General features: G+C 44.5%; 4 protein-coding genes across 6 annotated transcripts in view; 2 read left to right on the top strand and 2 right to left on the bottom strand.

Annotated features, from left to right (window-relative positions):
• The first annotated feature begins 3,352 nt into the window (after window positions 1–3,352).
• Window positions 3,353–4,526, top strand: timm8a (translocase of inner mitochondrial membrane 8 homolog A (yeast)). The gene is made up of 2 exons (XM_080841092.1): window positions 3,353–3,563; window positions 3,932–4,526. The coding sequence occupies exons 1-2, from the start codon at window positions 3,453–3,455 to the stop codon at window positions 4,091–4,093; spliced, it is 273 nt and encodes a 90-aa protein (XP_080697218.1). The 5' UTR covers window positions 3,353–3,452; the 3' UTR covers window positions 4,094–4,526.
• Window positions 4,527–5,014: 488 nt separating this feature from the next.
• On the bottom strand, window positions 5,015–7,008 carry LOC308367236 (magnesium transporter NIPA2; the record flags this gene model as incomplete). The annotated part of the gene is made up of 5 exons (XM_080841085.1): window positions 5,015–5,864; window positions 5,975–6,135; window positions 6,265–6,355; window positions 6,669–6,725; window positions 6,867–7,008. The coding sequence occupies 5 exons, from the start codon at window positions 7,006–7,008 to the stop codon at window positions 5,242–5,244; spliced, it is 1,074 nt and encodes a 357-aa protein (XP_080697211.1). The 3' UTR covers window positions 5,015–5,241.
• Window positions 7,009–7,995: 987 nt separating this feature from the next.
• mars2 (methionyl-tRNA synthetase 2, mitochondrial) lies at window positions 7,996–10,155 on the top strand. The gene is made up of 3 exons (XM_080841073.1): window positions 7,996–8,398; window positions 8,487–8,821; window positions 8,949–10,155. Exons 1-3 carry the CDS (start codon window positions 8,134–8,136, stop codon window positions 10,137–10,139), a joined length of 1,791 nt encoding a protein of 596 aa, XP_080697199.1. The 5' UTR covers window positions 7,996–8,133; the 3' UTR covers window positions 10,140–10,155.
• A 440-nt stretch (window positions 10,156–10,595) lies between these two features.
• Window positions 10,596–22,926, bottom strand: part of med12 (mediator complex subunit 12) — a 36,235-nt gene continuing 23,904 nt past the window's right edge. The window contains exons 33-44 of one of the 3 annotated variants that reach the window (XM_080841061.1): window positions 21,461–21,570; window positions 20,976–21,111; window positions 19,453–19,602; window positions 18,483–18,848; window positions 18,158–18,302; window positions 14,477–14,691; window positions 13,641–13,703; window positions 13,263–13,495; window positions 12,481–12,772; window positions 11,997–12,263; window positions 11,645–11,726; window positions 10,596–11,468 (exon numbers count right to left, since the gene is read on the bottom strand). In XM_080841061.1, coding sequence (XP_080697187.1) covers window positions 11,431–11,468; window positions 11,645–11,726; window positions 11,997–12,263; window positions 12,481–12,772; window positions 13,263–13,495; window positions 13,641–13,703; window positions 14,477–14,691; window positions 18,158–18,302; window positions 18,483–18,848; window positions 19,453–19,602; window positions 20,976–21,111; window positions 21,461–21,570 — 2,097 coding nt within the window. In that variant the 3' untranslated portion in view covers window positions 10,596–11,430. Of the gene's footprint in view, window positions 11,469–11,644; window positions 11,727–11,996; window positions 12,264–12,480; window positions 12,773–13,262; window positions 13,496–13,640; window positions 13,704–14,476; window positions 14,692–18,157; window positions 18,306–18,482; window positions 18,849–19,452; window positions 19,603–20,975; window positions 21,112–21,460; window positions 21,571–22,926 lie in introns of all 3 variants that reach the window. The other 2 variants (XM_080841060.1, XM_080841062.1) reach the window with 2 other exon arrangements.

The following is a 22,926-nucleotide window of genomic DNA, read 5'->3' as shown; positions in this document are numbered from 1 at the left end:
ATTAGTCGGAAGGTGTGGGCGTGGCAGACCCTCAAACTTTGCCAACTTGTTTGCCACAAAACACAAAGTCTCTTATAACTCAATCGCATATATGTCAAAGTGCTTGAAAAATTACCACATTTGCCAGGGACATCAAGCCTGTAACCGTCCATCTTCGGTAGAGTTTTTGTCCATGGATGGAGCAAAATGGCTCTGTAGCGCCCCCTAGAACATTGCAAAAAACCCTGCGCATTGGGGTTATTTTAGCGTAGCTTGACGGAATTCGGTACACGTCTTTATCATGCTTGGATGCACCAAAAAGTCTCTCGACGCCATGGTGGCAGGTCCACAGGAAGTCGGCCATTTTGAGTGGAAGATGCGTTTTGACAGTGTTTGCACAACTCGCATCTGATCGAACTCCTCCGACAAATTTAATGGTAAGCCTTGAAATGTGGTCAGGTTACTCTTCAGCCATGGGCGACTAAAAGTTATAGAAGATTTTCTCATTAGTCGGAAGGTGTGGGCGTGGCAGACCAACGTGCGAGTGCTTGCCACAAAACACAAGGGGCCGTATTCACAAAGAATCTTAGGGCTAAAAGTAGCTCATAAGTGGCGAATTTAGGAGAAACTCCTAAAAATAATGGGCGTGTCAGTCTTAAATGTAGGACTCCTAATTTTTTTTACTAAGAGCAATTCACAAAATATTTTATCCCTAAAAGTAGCACCTAAGTCTAGGACAGCTTAAAACTCCTCATGAGGACTCCTAAATCACTAAGACCTATTCACAAAAAAATCGTAAGATGGCTGCAGCCGACTTGGAATTGATAAAAGACATTGCTTAAACCGTGAAGGTATTAATATTGTCGTAGAATTAGCGCAGGATGCAATGACGCCTTTAAACAACGATGTGTCCCGAAGTGAAATGTTTGGAAACATAAAGATAGCCTATTTGGCTTCGCAGAAAACGCAAATGACGACACTGGGAATCATCAGTCAGCCGTTTAATTCATCAAACTATCAACGCACTGTAGACCCCACATCATCCAACAGTTTATCCAGTTGCTTTTGGACAATCGCCTATTACACAATATCCAAACAAAATTCCATGGCGATCGCAGGAATGTCCAGTGACGGGACACACATTACAATCATTCGTCCACCGTGGCCTGGATGTACCGATGACTCGTGCATTTCAACGGAGAGCGGTCGCAGGTTTTTGAGAACTTACCAGCTGGATGCCGCTGGGGTGACAGTGGCTATTGGTCCTGGGACCAGTAGGCTTTCGCCTAGGCTACGACGTTTCACGTTCGTTTCACTTTGATCAATTAAGATTGGAGGGCTTGAAGGGCCGTATGTGCTGATATTTGAAGTGGTCAAGGGCTGGAAATATAATAGCCTAACAGTTTGCTGGGTGCTTTAATTATTACTGCCTTGATTACATGCAATTGCCATATTATATATTGATCGCTTTCTATTTCTCATATCGTGCAAAGTGTCATTCCCGTTGGATGCACAAACTTGTCATCATGCGTGTGCATTCTGCTAACTGCACTGTCCATAACTATTTAATATGACTTAATTTGAAGCCTAGGTTATTCTCTTATTTTCAGTTGATATAGTGGGATTGTTAGAGGGACGTCACGAATGAGTTTTTAATGAGAGAGCCTGTCAACAACCAATCACCGTCCACCCCTTCTAAACTCGTGCATGAGAACCGACGTCATCCATAGCAACGGAGTTTTTATCTTAAGCTTAGGAGTTGGTATTATCCTTAGTATGAGTAGGTCTCAGAGGCGTTATGAATCACTTTTAAGAAATTACTCCTACGTAAAAGGTTTTAGCGCGAGTTAGGAGCACTCCTAGTGGTAAGATAAAAGGCTTTGTGAATACGGCCCCAGGTCTCTTATAACTCTTGCGTACATTGTTAGATCCAGAGAAAATGTCTTAGGGTGGACGCTGGATCTTAGCCTGGCCATTACCAGCCTGTGACTCCATTTCAATCCGTCTTTCAGTCTGGGCCAACCCAATGCATTTTGGTTTCCGAGATGGGCGGGTGCTTATCTTGAGGTTTAAAATCATTGGAGTTCCCTTAACCAATCAGAAACGTTTAGTAAGCATTCGGTAGATTAAACTCTTCCCAAAGCCAGTTGGGAGAAGAGCTACGACGTCCTTTCCAATCATAAAACTTACAAGAAAATACTCTTGTTCTCCTTTTAATTTTCTGATGTTCTCGAGAGTTGAGACAACTTTTCCGATAGCTTTTCGTGTCTTTTCCTCCAAGGCGAGTTTTGCGTCACAGCTCTGAACTGTTCGCTGATTGGTCCTGCAAAATTTTGAGTTCTGGAGACGATTGTCAATGGGGTTGGGCCAGACTGAGTATGAGCTTGAAATCAATTCAGGCGGAAATATGTAGGCTGGTGTCACCAGGCTAGCTGGATCTGGCCCGAACGCATACATATACCTGACTGATATCACCTATAGCGCCATCTGTTGGTGGTTGGAAACTTCACTTTGTTTCCACACCTCTTTATGACACCTGTTTTAACAAACTACATTGCAAAAGAAAAATATACCAAAACAATCCACAAAAAAAGTAGAACACAAAACATTACATAACCAAATCATCAAAATCTATCACAAATAATTCCTTTAATACATAAAAATGAAACACAAACCAATTTACACACACAAAACACATAAAAACACACAAACCCACTGACAACCATGACTCATTCTGTGCCAAAACCTATACTGAACAGTTCGGCGGTCATATTTTGTAACGCTTTGCGTTACGTCTAGTTATTATTATTATTATTATTTGTATTACATCATTACTGTCATGGGGGTTGTGATTGATTTGTATGTTATTCCTGAGATTTGAATAAATATTAATTAATACGCTTAGCCTACTGTTATTTCTATATTTCATTGCTTCAAGTAGAAGACTCCCTGGCATGTTACATATTTGTAAAAACAAAAAGTAAATAATCTGGGGATAGGCCTACTTATCATCTGAATTCCTTTAAATATATGTTTATACATACCAATATTTATGCATATCAATTCTTAGACATATCTTCCTTTTATCTTTGAACAAAACGGCCTTTGTGAAAAAATACGTTTTTACCGATCTGCCACATGCAATAACCTTGTGAGCCTAGTTAACTGCTGGTCCTCTTATGATTTATGTAAGAGAAGACTAAACATTTTAGATTTAGGCCACTCAGGAATGATGACAGCTAATAAGAAGTTGTACGATCCAGAACCATGCAGAACTCCGTTGTCCACTCGTTGAATTCTAATGAACACATGTGCGATGTGATTGGTCAAACTACTTTCCGTTTCCTGTGATGTAGGCAGACCATCGAGACACGTGAAGGTCAGGATCTATTCTGCAGTAATAATCGCGCACAATTGTTTTATTTACATATTTAAGACGTTTGTAGCGAAGCCAGTGTTTTAAGAAAGTGGCGATGGAAGGTCAAGGAGTAACAGCAGATCCACAGCTACAGCATTTCATCGAAATCGAGTCACAAAAGCAGAGGTTTCAGCAGCTGGTTCATCAAATGACTGAAGTGTGTTGGGTAAGTGAAGTGGGCAGTGTGGGGTTGGCTATTACCCAGCTAACGCTATCTTACCCATTTGTAGCGATTAACTTAGTTGTAGACACGCGAGCTTGGGAAACGGAAGACGGATAAAGGTAAATAAGGGTCTCAACATTATAGCATTTAGGTTTTTCAATGTAACATTAATAACAAAATTATACGATACGTGTTGCACAAGGCTAGCTATTGCTAACATTTGGGCCTCCCCCTCTTTTGATAAATACTTTATAAAGGACATTTAGGAACTGGTTAATACATTAACTAGCACAACATTCATTTACAGACTCATTATGTCCGTGACTATTGAAAAACGCAACTAACAGGTTTGTGTTGTCTTGCTGTTCTAGGAAAAATGTATGGAAAAACCGGGGCCCAAGCTAGACTCAAGGACGGAGGTCTGCTTTGTGAACTGTGTCGAACGCTTCATTGACACAAGCCAGTTTATTCTTAACAGACTTGAGCAAACCCAAAGGAGTAGAGGGTCCTTCTCAGAGTCGATGTCCGAATAGCAGCATGAACGCTAAATGGACTAACGACACAAATCAGCGTCCGGCCACCAAGTTTGACTTGGATCACTCCAAGCTTGCGTGTATACTGTGAGGTGAGACCCAATAATCTAATCAATTGTGACATTTTGAAGACAAAGTGCCTCATATTCTGCATTATGTCCTCAAACCACTGTTACTCATTGGGGAAAATTGTGAAGCAACATTTCTGTGAGAGGATCTGTCATCGTTGACCTCTTAGTAGTGAAGCAGAGAAGGTGCCATTTCTGCAATCATTTCACTTGGAGGTATCCTCTCACACATGGTTCTGTCTTACTTGTTCTGGAAAAATTAGGACTTCTGCGGGACATTTACCTCTAAGCCACGAGTATCACTTGGACACTTGGGTTTGTTTCATGTTTGTTGTGGGGAATGATGGAATATGTCTTCTCAGATGAGTCATGTAATTGTACATTGGCAATAAAAAAAAAAGAAAATGTGCCATTGTTTTGTAATTTTTGTGAAAATGATTAGGCATAAGGTAAAAGCCTTTTAAAAGACCAGATGAAGTTGGACAGTGTATAGGTTAATTTAATATTCTGTCACTACCAATAAGGTCACTATTCTACTTATAAACAGTATTCTTGAGCAATGTTTATTACATTAGTGACATGCCACACACACATTTTTAGTTAGTAGTCTGAAATTAGACAGCAATCTAATGTGACTGATTTCAATCATAGCAATATTTTCTACACAAAATACTAGTACACAGCTTGGTCAAATAAATAAGTGTGCAATGGCACACAATCATTGTTTGTTTTCAGTACCCTTCAGATGAAATTCTAATCAGGTGGCATACCTTCATTTCTAGCTTTGGAAATAAATATACATAAGTTAATGTAAGGCTTTTCTGGAATGTGTTAAAAAAGTACCAGCTACATCACACATGAAGTCAAACAGAAAAAGAAGTTGCAGCGAGGCATGCTATTAAAACATTGCATACAGTACTTAATGCACCACCAACTAAGGGAAAGCTGCATTTTCAGCACTACTGGCGTAAAAAGGCAAACTGAGGCCAAAATTATTACAGTGTTCTACGAGTGTTTTGGAGCACAATTCCTGCCACTCACTGCTGGGAATACGTAAATGCTTTGGTTCTGTCTTTTGTGTTAGATTGTGAGTGTACCATTGTTTCTCCTGTCCGTGCCAGGGTCCCGGGGTGCCTTTCTGTTCTCTGGGACGTCCTGATTAGGCAGTGGCTCATATGGCTGAGCCCATGGGGAACTCTGAGGTGCCTGACGCAGGTACAGAGGTAATGAATCCCATGTGAAGGTGATGTCCTTAAACGCGTGAAGGAGAAAGATGCCCAAGATGATGGTGAGAAAGCCACTGATGGTGCCCAAGGCCCCGTCCGCAGTCATCCGCAGCCACTCCTTGAACAGGATGGCTGAACAGGCCATGACGGATGTGGTGAAAAACACGTAGTAGATGGGTGTGACTATGGATGTGTTGAAAATGTCTAGGGCTTTGTTCAAGTAGCTGATCTGGATACTGATGCAGAGCACCAGGCACACCAGTAAACACCAAAACAGAGGCTCCTTCAGCACGGCAGTGCCTGCAAACAGTTCTTTGATCCCAATCCCAAGGCCCTTGACACAGGACACAGACAGGGAGCCGATGACGGAGCAGATGAGAATGTAGACGAGGACGTTCTTCTGGCCGTATCGCGGAGCCACAAAGAAGATCAGCACCAAGCTGCTTGCCACAATACACACGGCGAATACAATGAACCCTGTCAGAAACAATGCATATGTTTAGAACAGTATCATTTCTGAACCGTGTTCATAAACTCATGTGTATATATGAGGAGCAAAGCATGAGCAGCTTTATAAGTTAGTGTACCTGGGTCTTTGAGCTTCTCTGCCATGGCATTCAAAGAGCCCACCTCCTCCTCTTGAGGTGCGTGGATCACCATCACTGTGGTGCCCAGGATGCAAAGCAGACAGCCGATCTTCCCGTGAACATTCAGCCGTTCATCAAGGAAGTAGGACGACAATACGGCACTATGGCACACGATAAGAAAAAGCCACCTTGGAAGCTTGACAAAACAGAACGATACGTAACAAACCAACACACATGTATGTATCTCAAAGAATAGAAGAGGCACTTCAGCTTTATGTGAAATCACATACCTCACTAAAACACTCAGTGCTCCAAGTGGTGTCACTAGTGTGGCCGGGGCAAAGGCATATGCGGCAAAATTGGCAGCTTCTCCTACTCCCACTGGCAAACGGTAAAGATCAGAGGAGAGTAAACATTATTTGATCTATTTTGGAATGTAAATTAAAAACAGCATTTTACCACTAAAAGCTGTATTTCTGTCTATCCACCAACAGGAAGCTATGGATGCTCTACACCAATTTTGATCTGATTTCATGAGTGTTTCTTTGTGTCAGATTTCGTAACAATACTGACCCCCACAGTGACTTTCCCTTGACTATGTGAAAACAAAGACCACAATGTTCAAGAGAAATAAGATGATCATTGTGTAAGACTGCATAAGATCAAAGCAGCAACAACTGGGTTAGCACCTTACTTGTTATTAGTCCAGCCCACCATAACCACTCCTTCAGGTAAGCATATCCCCCCTGACCTAAACAGGAATAGAGGGGCATCAGAATGGTCTTGGTCAGAATCAGGAGTGTCGTCTACTTGAAATACATTTGACATGCAATTTCATAGGTTGATTGACTGGTATCCTAGCAGCATGTAGAAAAACATCACATAGGCCTACCCGCTCTCATAGACCCTTTGGTTGACAAGCGTAACAACCCCTTTTTCTTCAAAATAAAGCTTCCTCCAATGAAGAGACAGGAACTGACAGCCAAAGACAATCCAATGTAGAAGTCAAACCGAGTCACAACATCAGTATCCATCTACAAGAGCAAATATAATTTCAAGCATTAAGACATTCGGTTAATATCGAATAACGTTCATTAGACACTACCGCCATTCTGAATTTTCTTTGATAAGTGCATTAGGTCGCTGATTCCAGCTATCCCCGAATCATGTGATTCACACACGCGCTTGTGCTTCAAGTGTTGCGCGCCGAGGCTACTCTAGTTAAAACGTTTAATAAATCGTGTCATTGTATGAACCACAGACATAACAATATTTTGTTTAATATCAACGGTACAGTTACCTTTCTGTACTATTATTACACAATCAGCGCCTAACTAAAGTGTCAGGTTAACTCGTGATGTAAAACTTAGAAGATATATTTTTGAATCTCTTATGGAAATGCAGATTACCAATCAAATGACCAATTAAAGGCGATAAGTATAATGAAAAAAGAGTCCGTATTTACAAACCTTTAGCTAACTTCTCGCTTAATCCCTTCGCTTTAAACCAATGTCTGTTCACACAGCCGTATAGAAACCAAACTTCCTGGAGTCGAGTCTTTTGGTGTGAAAATAGATCCGTTTTCTCCCCTCTTGCTGTAATCTTTATTTAGGTGTTGTCACTGCTGCTGGTGTGATTGTGAAAGGATCCGCATATTAGCGTTAACAAGTCTGAGAATATCAAGTCTTTCTAGACGGTAGGAATTTAAACTTTGTTAATGTTAGTTGCCTATAGCATGTATACGTCAGCTAATCTTTCATCATGAGAAAATGGAAATTAAATTGAGAATGTTCCACAATGCAAATCGTCGTATACATTACTGCGTTGCAAGTCGATGATTTTAATAAATGACAACTGTAAACGACAAACTGTTGATAGCCTATATGAGATATGAGGTGAGGTTAGTAGCTAGTGCCTCCTGGTGGCGAAAGGGTTTGACAATTTGACGTCAGCTCGTATTACGCACTTCCCGGAAGTGTGAGGCTAGTGTAACATTGAGGCATGCATAGGTTATGCAGTCTCTCTTGTGTGATCGAGTTTTGGGGAAACCCGCAGATTAAGCCTTGGAATAGAAACAATGAAATGCGTGGTTAATTTAGGTGTTATAGAAAGATCAACTCACCGACACAGCCTTGTCTAGGAAGTCTCAAAGGGTCGACATGAAGGTGAAACCACATCTTACTGTCCTGGCACGTTGTTTTGATTCAGTAAGATCACGGAGTCAGGTCTCCTCAAATGTACTTTCCAAGTGGATCTCATCGCGATTAACCCACACAGATATCTCTAGAAAAGTATTTTATATAACAACCCCCATTTTCTATGTAAATGCAGCTCCCCACATTGGCCACCTTTATTCAGCCGCAATAGCTGATTGTTTGCATAGGTCCAGGGTCTTGCGAGGATTTAACTCAAGATTTGCAACTGGTAAGTGAAAGGACACTGAATGTGTGTGTGTGTTTTAAATTAAACATTCTGATTCTGATGTTTTCACAAAGTTGCAAACGTCTTTCAGGCACTGACGAACATGGTCTGAAGATTCAACAAGCAGCAGAGTCTGTAAATAAGGATCCCCTCAGATTCTGCAATGAAGTATCTGACAGATTTAAACACCTCTTTGAAAGAAGCAACATTTCATGTACTGATTTCATCAGAACTACAGAAGATAGACACCACCGCACAGTGGAGCATTTCTGGACAGTACTTCATGAAAAAGGGTTCCTCTACAAAGGGACTTACGAAGGCTGGTACTCCACACAGGATGAAAGCTTTCTCACACCAACTCAGGTCACCGAAGCCACCGATGTCAATGGCAATGAAATCAAAATTTCCATTGAGAGTGGTCACAAGGTCTGGTTTATGATGTTCTCTAATAATGAATGGTTATGACACGCCAATTATGTAGGGGAATGGTATTGTCATCATTGATGACACTTTCCATCATAGTGTCTCTTAACTCACTCTTTTCTTGCCTTAGGTGGAGTGGATGAAAGAGGAAAACTACATGTTCCGACTCTCTGGGTTCCGTTCCCTTCTACGGCAGTGGCTGAAGGAGAATCCAAGTGCAGTGCAGCCAGAGAAGTTTCGCCACATTGCCCTCCAGTGGCTAGACGACGACCTGCCAGACTTGTCTGTCTCCCGACAGAAAAGCCGACTTCAGTGGGGAATTGCTGTCCCAGGCGACCCAGAGCAAACGATTTATGTGTGGTTAGACGCCTTGGTGAACTACCTCACAGTAGTTGGCTACCCAGAGAGCCACAGTTTGTGGTGGAGTGCTGCCCACCATATTGTAGGAAAGGACATCCTGAAATTCCATGCTATATACTGGCCAGCTTTTCTTATGGCAGCGGGATTGCCACTTCCACAAGTTGTAAATGTGCACTCTCACTGGACTGTACAGGGTAAGAAGATGTCAAAGAGCCTGGGGAATGTGGTGGACCCTTTTGACACATCGGAGAGATACACCGTGGACGGCCTGAGATATTTCCTTCTTAGACAAGGGGTACCAGAGCATGACTGTGACTATGACGATACCAAACTGGTCAAGCTGCTGAACAGCGAGCTAGCAGACGCTCTTGGAGGACTGCTTAACCGATGCACAGCTCCTACCCTGAATCCCGCACAAGTGTATCCCTATTTCTGTTCCAGCTCCTTCCCCAAGGGCTGCACCAAACAACCCAAAGGGAGGGCCAAGCCAGAAGATTACAAAATGGTCGAGTCAGTCACTGAACTTCCAACAGTGGTGCAGGAACACTTTGAGAGCCTTCACATCTACAAGGCTCTGGAGGCCATCAGTGCATGTGTGCGGCAGACAAATGGCTTTGTCCAGAGGCACGCACCATGGAAGCTTGATTGCACTGAAGCCTGTGACAAACAGTGGCATGACACCATCCTCCATGTGTCCATGGAATGTCTGAGGGTTTATGGGACTCTCCTTCAGCCTGTGGTGCCAGGACTGGCTGATAAGTTGCTCTGCAGGCTTGGGGTGAGGCCGGAGGAGCGCACCTGGGAGGCAGTCCACTTTCTGGAGAAGTACCACGGGAGGAAGTGTCCTTTTGAAGGGCGGACGCTGGGCCCTGACAGTGGGGTACTTTTTACCCGCCTTGAAAGAGACATAGTGAATGAGAAGCCCAAAAAGGGCAAGAAAAATAAACTAAACTCTCAATAAGTGATTACCTCAGGCTGCTTCTTTTGTGGTTGCCACCAATAAAGTTTGTTAAATGCAGATTTGCCTCATTTTTAAAGCTTGTGTTGCGGTTTGACACAATAAGCTAATTTCACTGTGACCCTCTAGATAGATGCACATACTAACAGAATTACCCTTGGCTAAGGTGAGACATTAAGCAGGTGTATTAGATTTACACTTAATATTTCCATGCAGCCACCAAATAAACAAGAGCCACCCAAGCCAAACAGGATGGTCTTCTGCATTTCATGATTCTTGCATTAGTTTACATTTGGCTTTGTTATCTTAACAACAGTTGAGAAATGATGGAGTGAATGGAATATAAAAAGTTTATGATTATAACTTGATGTTTTGAGAACGGAAACCACTTATCAACCATTAAATGGAATATGATTCCCTTGGTGGTGTTCTGGTAGGTCTGTGGGTGCCAGTTGAAAAAAATTGGTTGTCATAGTTGTCAAATGCCCTTCATGCAACAAGGAAACTATTTTGATGGAAAAGTTTTTATTTTTGGTCAGCAGGAGTTTCCCAATCTTTCCTGTCCCAGTACCAACTGCCCATGGCTGGCTGAATGACCTCCACTGCATTCAGTCCTGGGCTGCACACTACTGAATCAAGCCCTGCAGTGATCCACACATTATCTCCAAGAAGCGACAGTTTTCAGCCATAAGTACAAAGTATGTGGCAGAGCACAAAATAAAACCATAACACGTACACATCATAGACCAAGGCATAAAACAGACATGATTTTTTTTTTAATGAGAAATACACCAAACTGAAAAAATTGTACAAATTGAAATAAAATAAAAATTGCATTATTCTTATAATTTCTTGCACTTCTTTTTTACATAAACTCTTCCATTGTATATTCCATGATCACTATTTCACAGCAGAGGGCCTTTCCTGGATATCGTTATTACATGTCTTATGTCTGTGAAGTCAGCTTGATTTCAGCCCATATCGGAGCGCTGTACACAGGCTACAGGTCATTATAGCATTCAGTGAACCACCGTCACAGTCCTCTCAAACGCAGACCTCTGCATGGTCTGAGCAAACTGCCTCTGCAAAGGGAATGTTTGCTTGGGCATATCCACATCTGCACCTCTCTCCTCTTGACAGAAACATACATGCATACACACACACACACACACGTTACACACTCACACGTTAAACACTCTCACACACACAGTCTTGCTTTCTATCAGTAATAGGGTGCTATGTTCTGTCCATGTTGTGTATCTGGTTGGATGAAGAAACACAGTCTTGCTTTCTCTCAGTAATAGGGGGCTGTGTTCTGTCCAGGTTGTGTATCTGGTTGGATGAGGAAAGAAAACACAACCATATTAAAAAACAGTGAAGGGAGATGTTTGAACACTAATTCCTGTCTCCAATCGTAAGTATATCATCATTACTGTAGAAGGCATCATCCAAACCAGCCAGTGTGCTCAGTGTTTGGAGAGGCGGAGAGGCTGAGTGTGTGGTCTTACTTGACAGCTGCTGCTGGAGCTGCCTGACCAGGGCTGCTGTCTGTTGCTGTTGCTGAGTCTGCTGCATCCCCTGCCGTGGAAACTGCAACATACACACACATACACCCAGACACACACACACACACACACACACACACACACACACACACACATCCAGACACATACCCAGACACACACACAGACACAGTCAGTAAATTAAGATGATTCAAAATCATATGAAAACCCTAGCATCAGTGATGAACTGACCCATATGCTCTTGAGAACAGCGTGACTGACCGTGTCAGACTGTCTACATTCTATTTGAACAAACCCACAGTGGTCTCTCCAGTGGAGTGGAGCTGGAATGGCTTACCATGGGTTGTTGCGGCGGCAGCGCCTGCATGCCCAGGGCCTGGTTCTGCTGCACCTGTGCGGGTGCCTGCGCTGCAGAGACCTGCTGCGGCTGTACCTGCTGTGGCTGCACCTGCTGCTGCTGCTGCTGGACCTGCTGCTGGACCTGCTGCTGTTGTTGTTGTTGTTGTTGTTGTTGTTGTTGTTGCTGCTGCTGCTGCTGCTGGACCTGCTGTTGCTGCTGGACCTGCTGCTGGACCTGCTGCTGTTGCTGCTGAGCTTGCTGGACCTGCAAAGGAAACATCAACAGAGACAGAGACAGAGACAGAGACACACACACACACACACACACACACACACACACACACACACACACACACAGAGACACACACACACAGCAATCAGAAATAACCTCAGCAATGGCCTCTTGTTTAGATAAACTCAACTGGTCAAAAGGCTATACAGCAGTGACTGAGAGGTGAATGGCTGCATCATGTTGCATTTACCCGGAGAGCCTGCTGCTGTCGCAGGAACTGCTGCTGCTGTGCTTGCTGCTGTGCTTGCTGCTGCTGTTGCTGCGCCTGTTGCTGCTGCACCTGCGCCTGTTGTTGTTGTTGTTGTTGTTGTTGTTGCTGCTGCTGCTGCTGCTGGGCTGCCTGCTGTTGTGCCTGGGCGGCCTGCTGCTGCACCTGCTGCTGCTCAAGCATCTGGTTGGGTCGCATGGTGGGGTGCACGCCCTGACCGCCCAAGTGGCCGCCGTGCATGAGCTGCGACTGCTGCATGGCCTGGTGCTGGAACCTGGGCCGCGACAAAAGCGCATGGAAGCACATGTACTACATTAGAATAGAATAGATTTATTTGGCATTGCACAAGTGCAACGAAATTGAGGTGGCAGCTCTCAGACAATTGCAAAGTGCAATTGAAAAGTAAAAAACAATAAAAATATATACAATATAACTATAAATACTCAAGACATATTACACAACATTATATATTAGCCTTAACTGGACAGAACTGGAATCACTTGTTAAGTCTGACAATCCACAAAAATCCTTAAAATTGAACTTGATTAGTCCTGGGTTGGTTGTTTTCATGAGGCGCTTGACTTAATCTCTGCATGAACTATGCTACCTTCGCTAACAGCAGTGGCCTATGACTTTTAGCCTTCCAGCTGCAATAGGGATAGACATTGATTCATCTGATCAACACGCTGCAGGATATAAATCAGCGGTGATCACTCAGGTTAGCCCAACATGAGTGGTGTGATGGTGCTGATGGCCACCCTCACCTCTGGGGGTTCTGCATGGGGTGTGGGTAGCCTCCTGGTGCCTGTTGGTGCACATAGCCGCTGGGTCTCTGTGGCATTTGTCTCAGGGTGTCCATCCCCCCCGGGTTAGTGCCAGGGTGGTTGCCCTGAAAGTTCTGGTTGTATGAGGGAGGGACTATACCCCCTGGCTGCGAGGGGTGCGACTGCATCCCCCCCATCAGAGCCCCATAGCTGGTGTAGCCCTGGGAGATGCCCTGTTTAGGAAGCAGAATAGCTGTTAAACTTTTGGAGAGAAAAAGAAATGCCCCAAACTATTTCAATATGTTTCTTAATTAAATAATATCTGAATGCCAATATTACACTAGAACATGCTGATGTCATATGTCTCATGTCTCTTGCCTGTGACTGCTGCATGGATGAATACTGTGGATTGGAGGGCATCTGTCTCATCTGCATTTGGTTCTGAAGAAGAGACCCGATAAACATTCATCTCTTGATGGTGTCAAATAAACATTCATCTCTTGATGGTCTCAAATAAACCTTCATCTTTTGATGGTGTCAAATAAACATTAATCTTTTGATGGTGTCAAATAAACATTAATCTCTTGATGGTCTCAAATAAACCTTCATCTTTTGATGGTGTCAAATAAACATTAATCTTTTGATGGTGTCAAATAAACATTAATCTCTTGATGGTGTCAAATAAACATTCATCTCTCGATGGTGTCAAATAAACATTCATCTCTCGATGGTCTCAAATAAACATTCATCTCTCGATGGTCTCAAATAAACATTCATCTCTTGATGGTGTCAAATAAACCTTCATCTCTTGATGGTGTCAAATAAACATTCATCTCTTGATGGTGTCAAATAAACATTCATCTCTCGATGGTGTCAAATAGTGTTTCCTCGTTGTGAGAGTCACACTAGTTATCAGTTGGCAACTTATTTAGAAGGCATTTAAAAAAAAAAAAAAAAAAAACACACATTCAGTGCTTCAGGTCCTCCCAACAGCTTAGATTGTATTACTGAATAACAGCAAACATGATTCAACCAATCATCTAATAGCTTTACATTTTTGGGACTGAGAAGTTGTTGACTAAAGTGGACCATCAAAAAATAGTGCTGGCATCACTACAAGCCAAACTCGAACATTTTTACCCCAACATCAATCCCATCATCCCTGGCGCTCGAAATGGGCTGTCTTACACGCGTCCGAGTCGCATGAGACTCACCAATCTGACCTGGAGTTGCTGCCGCAGCATCTGGTTGTGAGCCATGGGCGCCTGTGGCTTGTAGCCCATCGGGAACTGATCCTTCTGCATCCCCGGCATCATCCCCGGCATACTGCCCGGCATCTGCACCATGCCAGGGTAGGCGGGCCGCGTGGGCATCAGCTTGTTTGGTTGCATGTTGCGCGGCCTGTAAGGGCTGTCCAACCCGGGTCCTCCTGCAGAAAGACACACAGCCAGTCAGCTTTACCACACAGGTTAAAAGAGTCTTCAGACAAAAAGGGGGATTTTACTGTCGCTGTTGCCATGCCAATTGTCGCCACTGCTGGCATGTGGCACGCTTTTTTTGACTTGGTCACATGGTGCAGCTGGCAAGCATTCAAAATAGACAGGAGGCACAAGGCTGTAAGCAAGCCCTCTCTATAGGCTTCTCTAAGGCAGGAGGCTGTGAGCAGGGCCTCTCTATAGGCTTCTCTAAGGCAGGAGGCTGTGAGCAGGGCCTCTCTATAGGCAGGAGGCTGTGAGCAGGGCCTCTCTAAGGCAGGAGGCTGTGAGCAGGGCCTCTCTATAGGCATTTCTATAGGAAGGAGGCTGTGAGCAGGGCCTCTCTAAGGCAGGAGGCTGTGAGCAGGGCCTCTCTATAGGCAGGAGGCTGTGGGCAGGGCCTCTCTAAGGCAGGAGGCTGTGAGCAGGGCCTCTCTAAGGCAGGAGGCTGTGAGCAGGGCCTCTCTATAGGCATTTCTATAGGAAGGAGGCTGTGAGCAGGGCCTCTCTAAGGCAGGAGGCTGTGAGCAGGGCCTCTCTAAGGCAGGAGGCTGTGAGCAGGGCCTCTCTAAGGCAGGAGGCTGTGAGCAGGGCCTCTCTAAGGCATCTCTATAGGCAGGAAGCTGTGGGCAGGGCCTCTCTATAGGCTTCTCTAAGGCAGGAGGCTGTGAGCAGGGCCTCTCTATAGGCCTCTCTAAGGCAGGAAGCTGTGGGCAGGGCCTCTCTATAGGCAGAAGGCTGTGGGCAGGGCCTCTCTATAGGCCTCTCTAAGGCAGGAGGCTGTGAGCAGGGCCTCTCTATAGGCTTCTCTAAGGCAGGAGGCTGTGAGCAGGGCCTCTCTATAGGCCTCTCTAAGGCAGGAAGCTGTGGGCAGGGCCTCTCTATAGGCAGAAGGCTGTGGGCAGGGCCTCTCTATAGGCCTCTCTAAGGCAGGAGGCTGTGAGCAGGGCCTCTCTATAGGCTTCTCTAAGGCAGGAGGCTGTGAGCAGGGCCTCTCTATAGGCCTCTCTAAGGCAGGAAGCTGTGGGCAGGGCCTCTCTATAGGCAGAAGGCTGTGGGCAGGGCCTCTCTATAGGCAGGAGGCTGTGAGCAGGGCCTCTCTAAGGCAGGAGGCTGTGAGCAGGGCCTCTCTATAGGCATTTCTATAGGAAGGAGGCTGTGGGCAGGGCCTCTCTATAGGCAGGAGGCTGTGAGCAGGGCCTCTCTAAGGCAGGAGGCTGTGAGCAGGGCCTCTCTATAGGCATTTCTATAGGAAGGAGGCTGTGGGCAGGGCCTCTCTATAGGCAGAAGGCTGTGGGCAGGGCCTCTCTATAGGCCTCTCTAAGGCAGGAGGCTGTGAGCAGGGCCTCTCTATAGGCAGGAGGCTGTGGGCAGGGCCTCTCTATAGGCAGAAGGCTGTGGGCAGGGCTTCTCTAAGGCAGGAAGCTGTGGGCAGGGCCTCTCTATAGGCTTCTCTAAGGCAGGAGGCTGTGAGCAGGGCCTCTCTAAGGCAGGAGGCTGTGAGCAGGGCCTCTCTATAGGCATTTCTATAGGAAGGAGGCTGTGAGCAGGGCCTCTCTAAGGCACCTCTAAGATGGTAGGTTTCTCAGCAGCAACAACTATAGTATAGAACAGTGGCGAGTCAAACGCACCTCTAAGGTATTAGAGGCAATGGCGCTATGTTGACGTCAGTTTGTGTGCACAAAAACAATATGTCAAGCCTTAACAGTAATATCTCACTTGGCATCAACAACCTCACTCTCTGCGGTGTCTGCTGCACCCTCAGTTCAGTTCATATACAGTGGGTACGGAAAGTATTCAGACCCCTTTACATTTTTCACTCTTCGTTTCATTACAGCAATTTGCTAAAATAGAAAAAGTTTAGTTTTTTTTCGCATTAATGTACACTCAGCAACCCATCTTGACAGAAAAAAACAGAAATGTAGACATTTTTGCAAATTTATTAAAAAAGAAAAACTGAAATATCACATGGTCAGACCCTTTGCTCAGTATTGAGTAGAAGCACCCTTTTGAGCTAGTACAGCCATGAGTCTTCTTGGGTTTCTCACACCTGGATTTGGGGATCCTCTGCCATTCTTCCTTACAGATCCTCTCCAGTTCTGTCCTGTTGGATGGTGAACGTTGGTGGACAGCCATTTTCAGGTCTCTCCAGAGATGCTCAATTGGGTTTAGGTCAGGGCTCTGGCCGGGCCAGTCAAGAATGGTCACAGACTTGTTCCGAAGCCACTCCTTTGTTATTTTAGCAGTTCATTGTCTTGTTGGAAGGTGAACCTTCGGCCTAGTCTGAGGTCCTGAGCACTCTGGTGGAGGTTTTCTTTCAGGATATCTATGTACTTGGCCGCATACATCTTTCCTTCAATTGCAACCAGTCGTCCTGTCCCTGCAGCTGAAAAACAACCCCATAGCATGATGCTGCCACCACCATGTTTCACTGTTGGGATTGTAATGGGCAGGTGATGAGCAGTGCCCGGTTTTCTCCACACATACCGCTTAGAATTAACGCCAAAAAGTTAAATCTTGGTCTCATCAGACCAGAGAATCTTATTTCTCATAGTTTTAGAGTCCTCCATGTGTTTTTTGGCAAACTCTATGCAGGCTTTCATATGTCTTGCACTGAGGAGAGGCTTCCATCGGGCCACTCTGCCATAAAGCCCCGACTGGTGGAGGGCTGCAGTGATCTCCCATCTCCCTACTGCATCTCTGGAGCTAAGCCACAGTGATCTTTGGGTTCTTCTTTACCTCTCTCACCAAGGCTCTTCTCCCACGATTGCTCAGTTTGGCTGGACGTCCAGGTCTAGGAAGAGTTCTCGTCATCCCATACTTCTTCCATTTAAGGATTATGGAGGCCACTGTGCTCTTAGGAACCTTGAGTGCTGCAGAAATTCTTTTGTAACCTTGGCCAGATCTGTGCCTTGCCACAATTCTGTCTCTGAGCTCCTTGGGCAGTTCCTTCGACCTCATGATTCTCATTTGTTCTGACATGCACTGTGAGCTGTAAGGTCTAATATAGACAGGTGTGTGCCTTTCCTAATGAAGTCCAATCAGTTTAATTATACACAGCTGGACTCCAATGAAGGAGTAGAACCATCTCAAGGAGGATCAGAAGAAATGGACAGCATGTGAGTTAAATATGAGTGTCACAGCAAAGGGTCTGAATACTTATGACCATGTGATATTTCATTTTTTCTTTTTTTAGTTTTTTTCTGTCAAGATGGGTTGCTGAGTGTACATTAATGCGGGGGGAAAAAAGAACCTTTTCGATTTTAGCAAATGGCTGTAATGAAACAAAGAGTGAAAAATGTAAAGGGGTCTGAATACTTTCCGTACCCACTGTATATAGCCATTTCAAATCTGACATCTTTCTAATTAATTCTAGCTGGAATAGCCTTCATGAGGATGGGAAGGAGCGGGCAGACTGACCTGGTGGCAGGGGCTGGTTCTGAGCATACATGCTCATGGAGGCTTGATTGTAACCCATGCGGTTGTAGAGAGGCTGCTGGCTCATCATCACGTCCTGAGACATTCCTCCTGGATAGGGGACCACTGCTGGGTTGCGGCCATAGTCCTGCTTCAAAAACAGGGTGTTTCAGACAGATGGTGGAAACATTAAAGCATGGAAATCTATTCTAGTAGACTCTAAAAATAACCTTATGAACACTGAGAATGAGCAAAGTGGGTGTGACTGTTCAGACACTTCAGTGTGGTTAGCTGCTGCACAGTGCAAAGCCTGCCTGTGTAGACCTACCTCCACTTTAGGGGCGGGCGGCTGCTTCTTCTTCTTGGACTTCTTCTTGTTGGGCTCGGCCGGAACAGTGGAGACGTTCTTCTCGGCCTTGACGGCTTCGGCCATCTTCTTCTCGGGTTCCTGGGGCACGGGCGTGGGCGGCTCCTCCTCCTCAGGCGGCAGGTTGAGGGGCTCCAGGTAGTAGCTGCGTGGCTTGGGCTTCACGTGCGTGTGGTAGAGCAGCAGCCGCTGCTGCTCCTCGAACTTGGTGACCTTGCGGTCCACGCGCACCGTGCCGAACCAGCCCCAGGAGAGCGGAGCCGTGTGCTTGAGGCCCTCAAACACATCCCACGGGGAGATCTTCTGCTTGGTGGAAACCTGAAGACCCTGTTTGGGTAGAGACAAGAAGGATAGAGAGGGATCAGAAAGACGTGTACTGCGTCATTGTGTATGTGAATATGGCATTATTCCCTAAAGCCTTCTCCATACGCTTCACATAGTCTGAAACCATCAATAGCATTAAAACAGAACTCTTCTACCTAATAGGGTTGTTAGGCATCCGATCTCCAAACTAGTTCTTAGCCTCCCTTGCAAACCTCTCAAGCTCAGTTGTGACTGATATGTAACACTAGGTGTAGCTAGTTGGCCATTCAAATGGCTATCTTATGCATTCAAATGCAAAAGAAATATTCATAGACATTTGAGTGTATCCAAGTGTAAGAACTATTTTTCAGCAGTTCCAGGATGAAATCTGATCATGCGAACATTGATAAGTAAAAGCCCAAAAGCCATCTCTGCCTCAGGAGTTATAAATTGGCCCAAAATGATTGCCTTTAGTTTAATTGAGCAAGAGGAAATTGCCTCTGTTTCCATGGAGTGTAACACTTTCACCTCCAGGGACCTCGTAGCTTAAAGCCATTTAATCTGTCCCCAAATGTCCACAAGCTCATTTAATTGTTACTCAGGAGACCGGGGGGGGGGGTTTCCATACCTCTTTCTCGAAGCCGGCGATCTTGTTGCCTTTGGTGTCGATGAGCGAGCCCTGGGGTTCACATGTAATGACATCACGGGTCTGCTTGGGCAGGGGCAGCAGCTGACGCACTTTCTCCAGGCTCTCCGACTGACGATCCCCCAACTCTTTCTGCACGGACGGACAGAGCCGCGCAGCGCACACAGCATGGAGTTCAGACACTGACCTCACAGACAGATATCTAATGTACCTCACAGACAGATATCTAATGTACCTCACAGACAGATATCTAATGTACCTCACAGACAGATATCTAATGTACAGGCCACAGATATCTAATGTATACCTCACAGACAGATATCTAATGTACACCTCAAAGACAGATATCTAATGTACACCTCACAGACAGATATCTATTGTATACCTCACAGACAGATATCTAATGTACACCTCACAGACAGATATCTAATGTACACCTCACAGACAGATATCTATTGTATACCTCACAGACAGATTTCTAATGTACACCTCACAGACAGATATCTAATGTACAGGTCACAGATATCTAATGTACACCTCACAGACAGATATCTAATGTACAGGTCACAGATATCTAATGTATACCTCACAGACAGATATCTAATGTACAGGTCACAGATATCTAATGTACACCTCACAGACAGATATCTAATGTACAGGTCACAGATATCTAATGTACACCTCACAGACAGATATCTAATGTACACCTCACAGATATCTAATGTATACCTCACAGACAGATATCTAATGTACACCTCAAAGACAGATATCTAATGTACACCTCACAGACAGATATCTATTGTATACCTCACAGACAGATATCTAATGTACACCTCACAGACAGATATCTAATGTATACCTCACAGACAGATATCTAATGTACACCTCACAGACAGATATCTAATGTACACCTCACAGACAGATATCTAATGTACACCTCACAGACAGATATCTAATGTATACCTCACAGACAGATATCTAATGTACACCTCACAGACAGATATCTAATGTATACCTCACAGACAGATATCTAATGTACACCTCACAGATATCTAATGTACACCTCACAGACAGGATATCAGGTAAGGTGACTTTCAAACACTAATCCATGCAGATCATGCAAAATAGAACATCCATACCTGGAATCCATCTTGATCAAATGAAGACTAGCCTTTCTCACTACATTGCATTATAGAACATATCTGCCATAGACTGTGGGGTGTATACATGTGCTGTGGGGTGTATACATGTGCTGTGGGTTGTATAAATGGGCTGTGGGTTCTGTATAAATGTGCTCTGGGTTCTGTATAAACGTGCTGTGGGTTCTGTATACATGGGCTGTGGGTTCTGTATAAATGTGCTCTGGGTTCTGTATAAATGTGCTGTGGGTTCTGTATAAATGGGCTGTGGGTTCTGTATAAATGGGCTGTGGGTTCTGTATAAATGGACTGTGGGTTCTGTATAAGTGGGCTGTGGGTTCTGTATAAGTGGGCTGTGGTTTGTACCCTGAGTTTCTTGACCAGGTTCATGTAGGCCCTCTTGTTCTCCTCCATGCTGCCCTGAGAGATGCTGGACATGTCGGCCGCCAGAGTGCCGTTGATCAGCACACTCAGCATGTCCAGCACTGTGGTGAACAACTCACTGAGAGGGCAAGAGACAGGAGGGATGGGTTAGAGACTCATGGAGGGCAGATGAATACAAGGACAAATACACCAATAGGCAGACAGACACAGTCATAAAGACAGAGAGAGCTAGACAGACAAAGTCATATAGACAGAGAGATAGACAGACAGACAAAGTCATATAGACAGAGAGAGATAGATAGACAAAGACATATAAACAGACAGACAGACAGACAGACACAGAGACAGACAGACAGACAGACAGACAGACAGACACAGACAGGCAGACAGACAGTCACTGGTATCTGCTTTATAGTGTACACAGTGTGGCATCAGTGTTGAGGTATGAGTCATAGTTGGTGTCTCACTTGTTGGACTGCATGTCAACTGTTCCACTGCTGATGATGTCAAGCAGAAGCACCGCCCACTCTGTGGTCTGCTGTGTGCTGCGCTGGACCGTGTCGAACATCCCACCCACCTGTAACACACCACATGACGCTTGAGAAGCAACACCTCCAAAAATGCCATCCCTTCAGCATTCTCCAACTGGCATCATCTGCTTATCAGGTCAAACCACACCAGAAGTCTTTTTCTTGTATGAGTGGGAATTTAAAGCTTAATTTATACTTGGTCGCCAACAAAAAAAAAAAGTGTCACTCATTTTCTCTTGGTAGCTAACACTCCCAGGCAACGGTTAAAAGTGTCGACTAGGGATGCAAATTATCGAATAATTCATTAATCATTAGTTGATAATGTTATCGATCGACTTTCGATTAATTGATAAGCGGCGTTTTTCACCTGAGTTTCAGTGCTTCAATAGGGCCTTTACAAATATCAGCTAAATAGTTGAGTTATTATATTACATTACATTATGATAATTCTATTCTATTATACATCCCTCAAGTAATTATGCATTAGGAAAAGAAAGCAGAAAAGTTTTTTTTATGGTGTAACAAAATACATTCTTTAATTTAAAACAAAGAAATAAATTATGGACTGGCTCAGTTCTTGCATTTGAAACAGACATAAAAAAAAAAAAGAATAGAAGAAATTAAATAGAGAGCCAAACAGAATATTATTGAGCCTATCTTGTAACTATATATGTAATCTTGTATCTAACTTGTGGATAGATTATGAAGAAACTGCATCTAGGCTATTACAAGCTTAATAGCCAACACAACTCTCTGAAGTTTAACTCGCGCTCACGTTAGTGAGGGATAGAGTAGTTACATTCTTAATGGCAAGCCATCAGGCAAAGGTAAGCTAGCCCGCTAACGAGCTAGGTATCTAATATCATTAAGCCTGAGTGAGCTAGTCCGCTATCAAGCTAAATAGCCAACTCAACTCTTACTTACTTACTAACTCTCATGAGCCAAACTCGCGGGCACACGTTAGCGCGGGAGTAGACAGAGATATTCATATTCATAGCAAGGTGAGCTAGCCCGCTAACGAGCTAGGTAGCTAACTCTATGAAGTCTAGGTGAGCTAGCCCGCTAACGAACTAATAGCTAACCTGAGTTTTAAGACTACAGCCTGAACTCGCGGCAGTAACCAAGTGAACTGGTGGTGCCATGCAGGACAGCAGCATGCACAGTGCTCAAATGATAACTGAGTGAGCTAGTGGAACTATTGTATTTCAATACCGCATTACACAGAGAACATTTGACTTCTTTGCCTGAATTAACAATGTTGAAGTGGTCCCACACCGCAGTTCTTTTCGCTCGCTTCATTTTGTTTTCAACCGGTCTCTCGCGCTAGCGCCCTCTAGCGATTAATCGTGATTAATACATTTTGATCGAGCAACCTCTTAATCGACAATTAATCTAAAGTCGAT

This window comes from Sprattus sprattus (assembly GCF_963457725.1).
Source record: "Sprattus sprattus genome assembly, chromosome: 6".
In the NCBI taxonomy this organism is placed as follows: Eukaryota; Metazoa; Chordata; class Actinopteri; order Clupeiformes; family Clupeidae; genus Sprattus; species Sprattus sprattus.
This window is presented reverse-complemented; position numbering and strand designations above follow the sequence as displayed.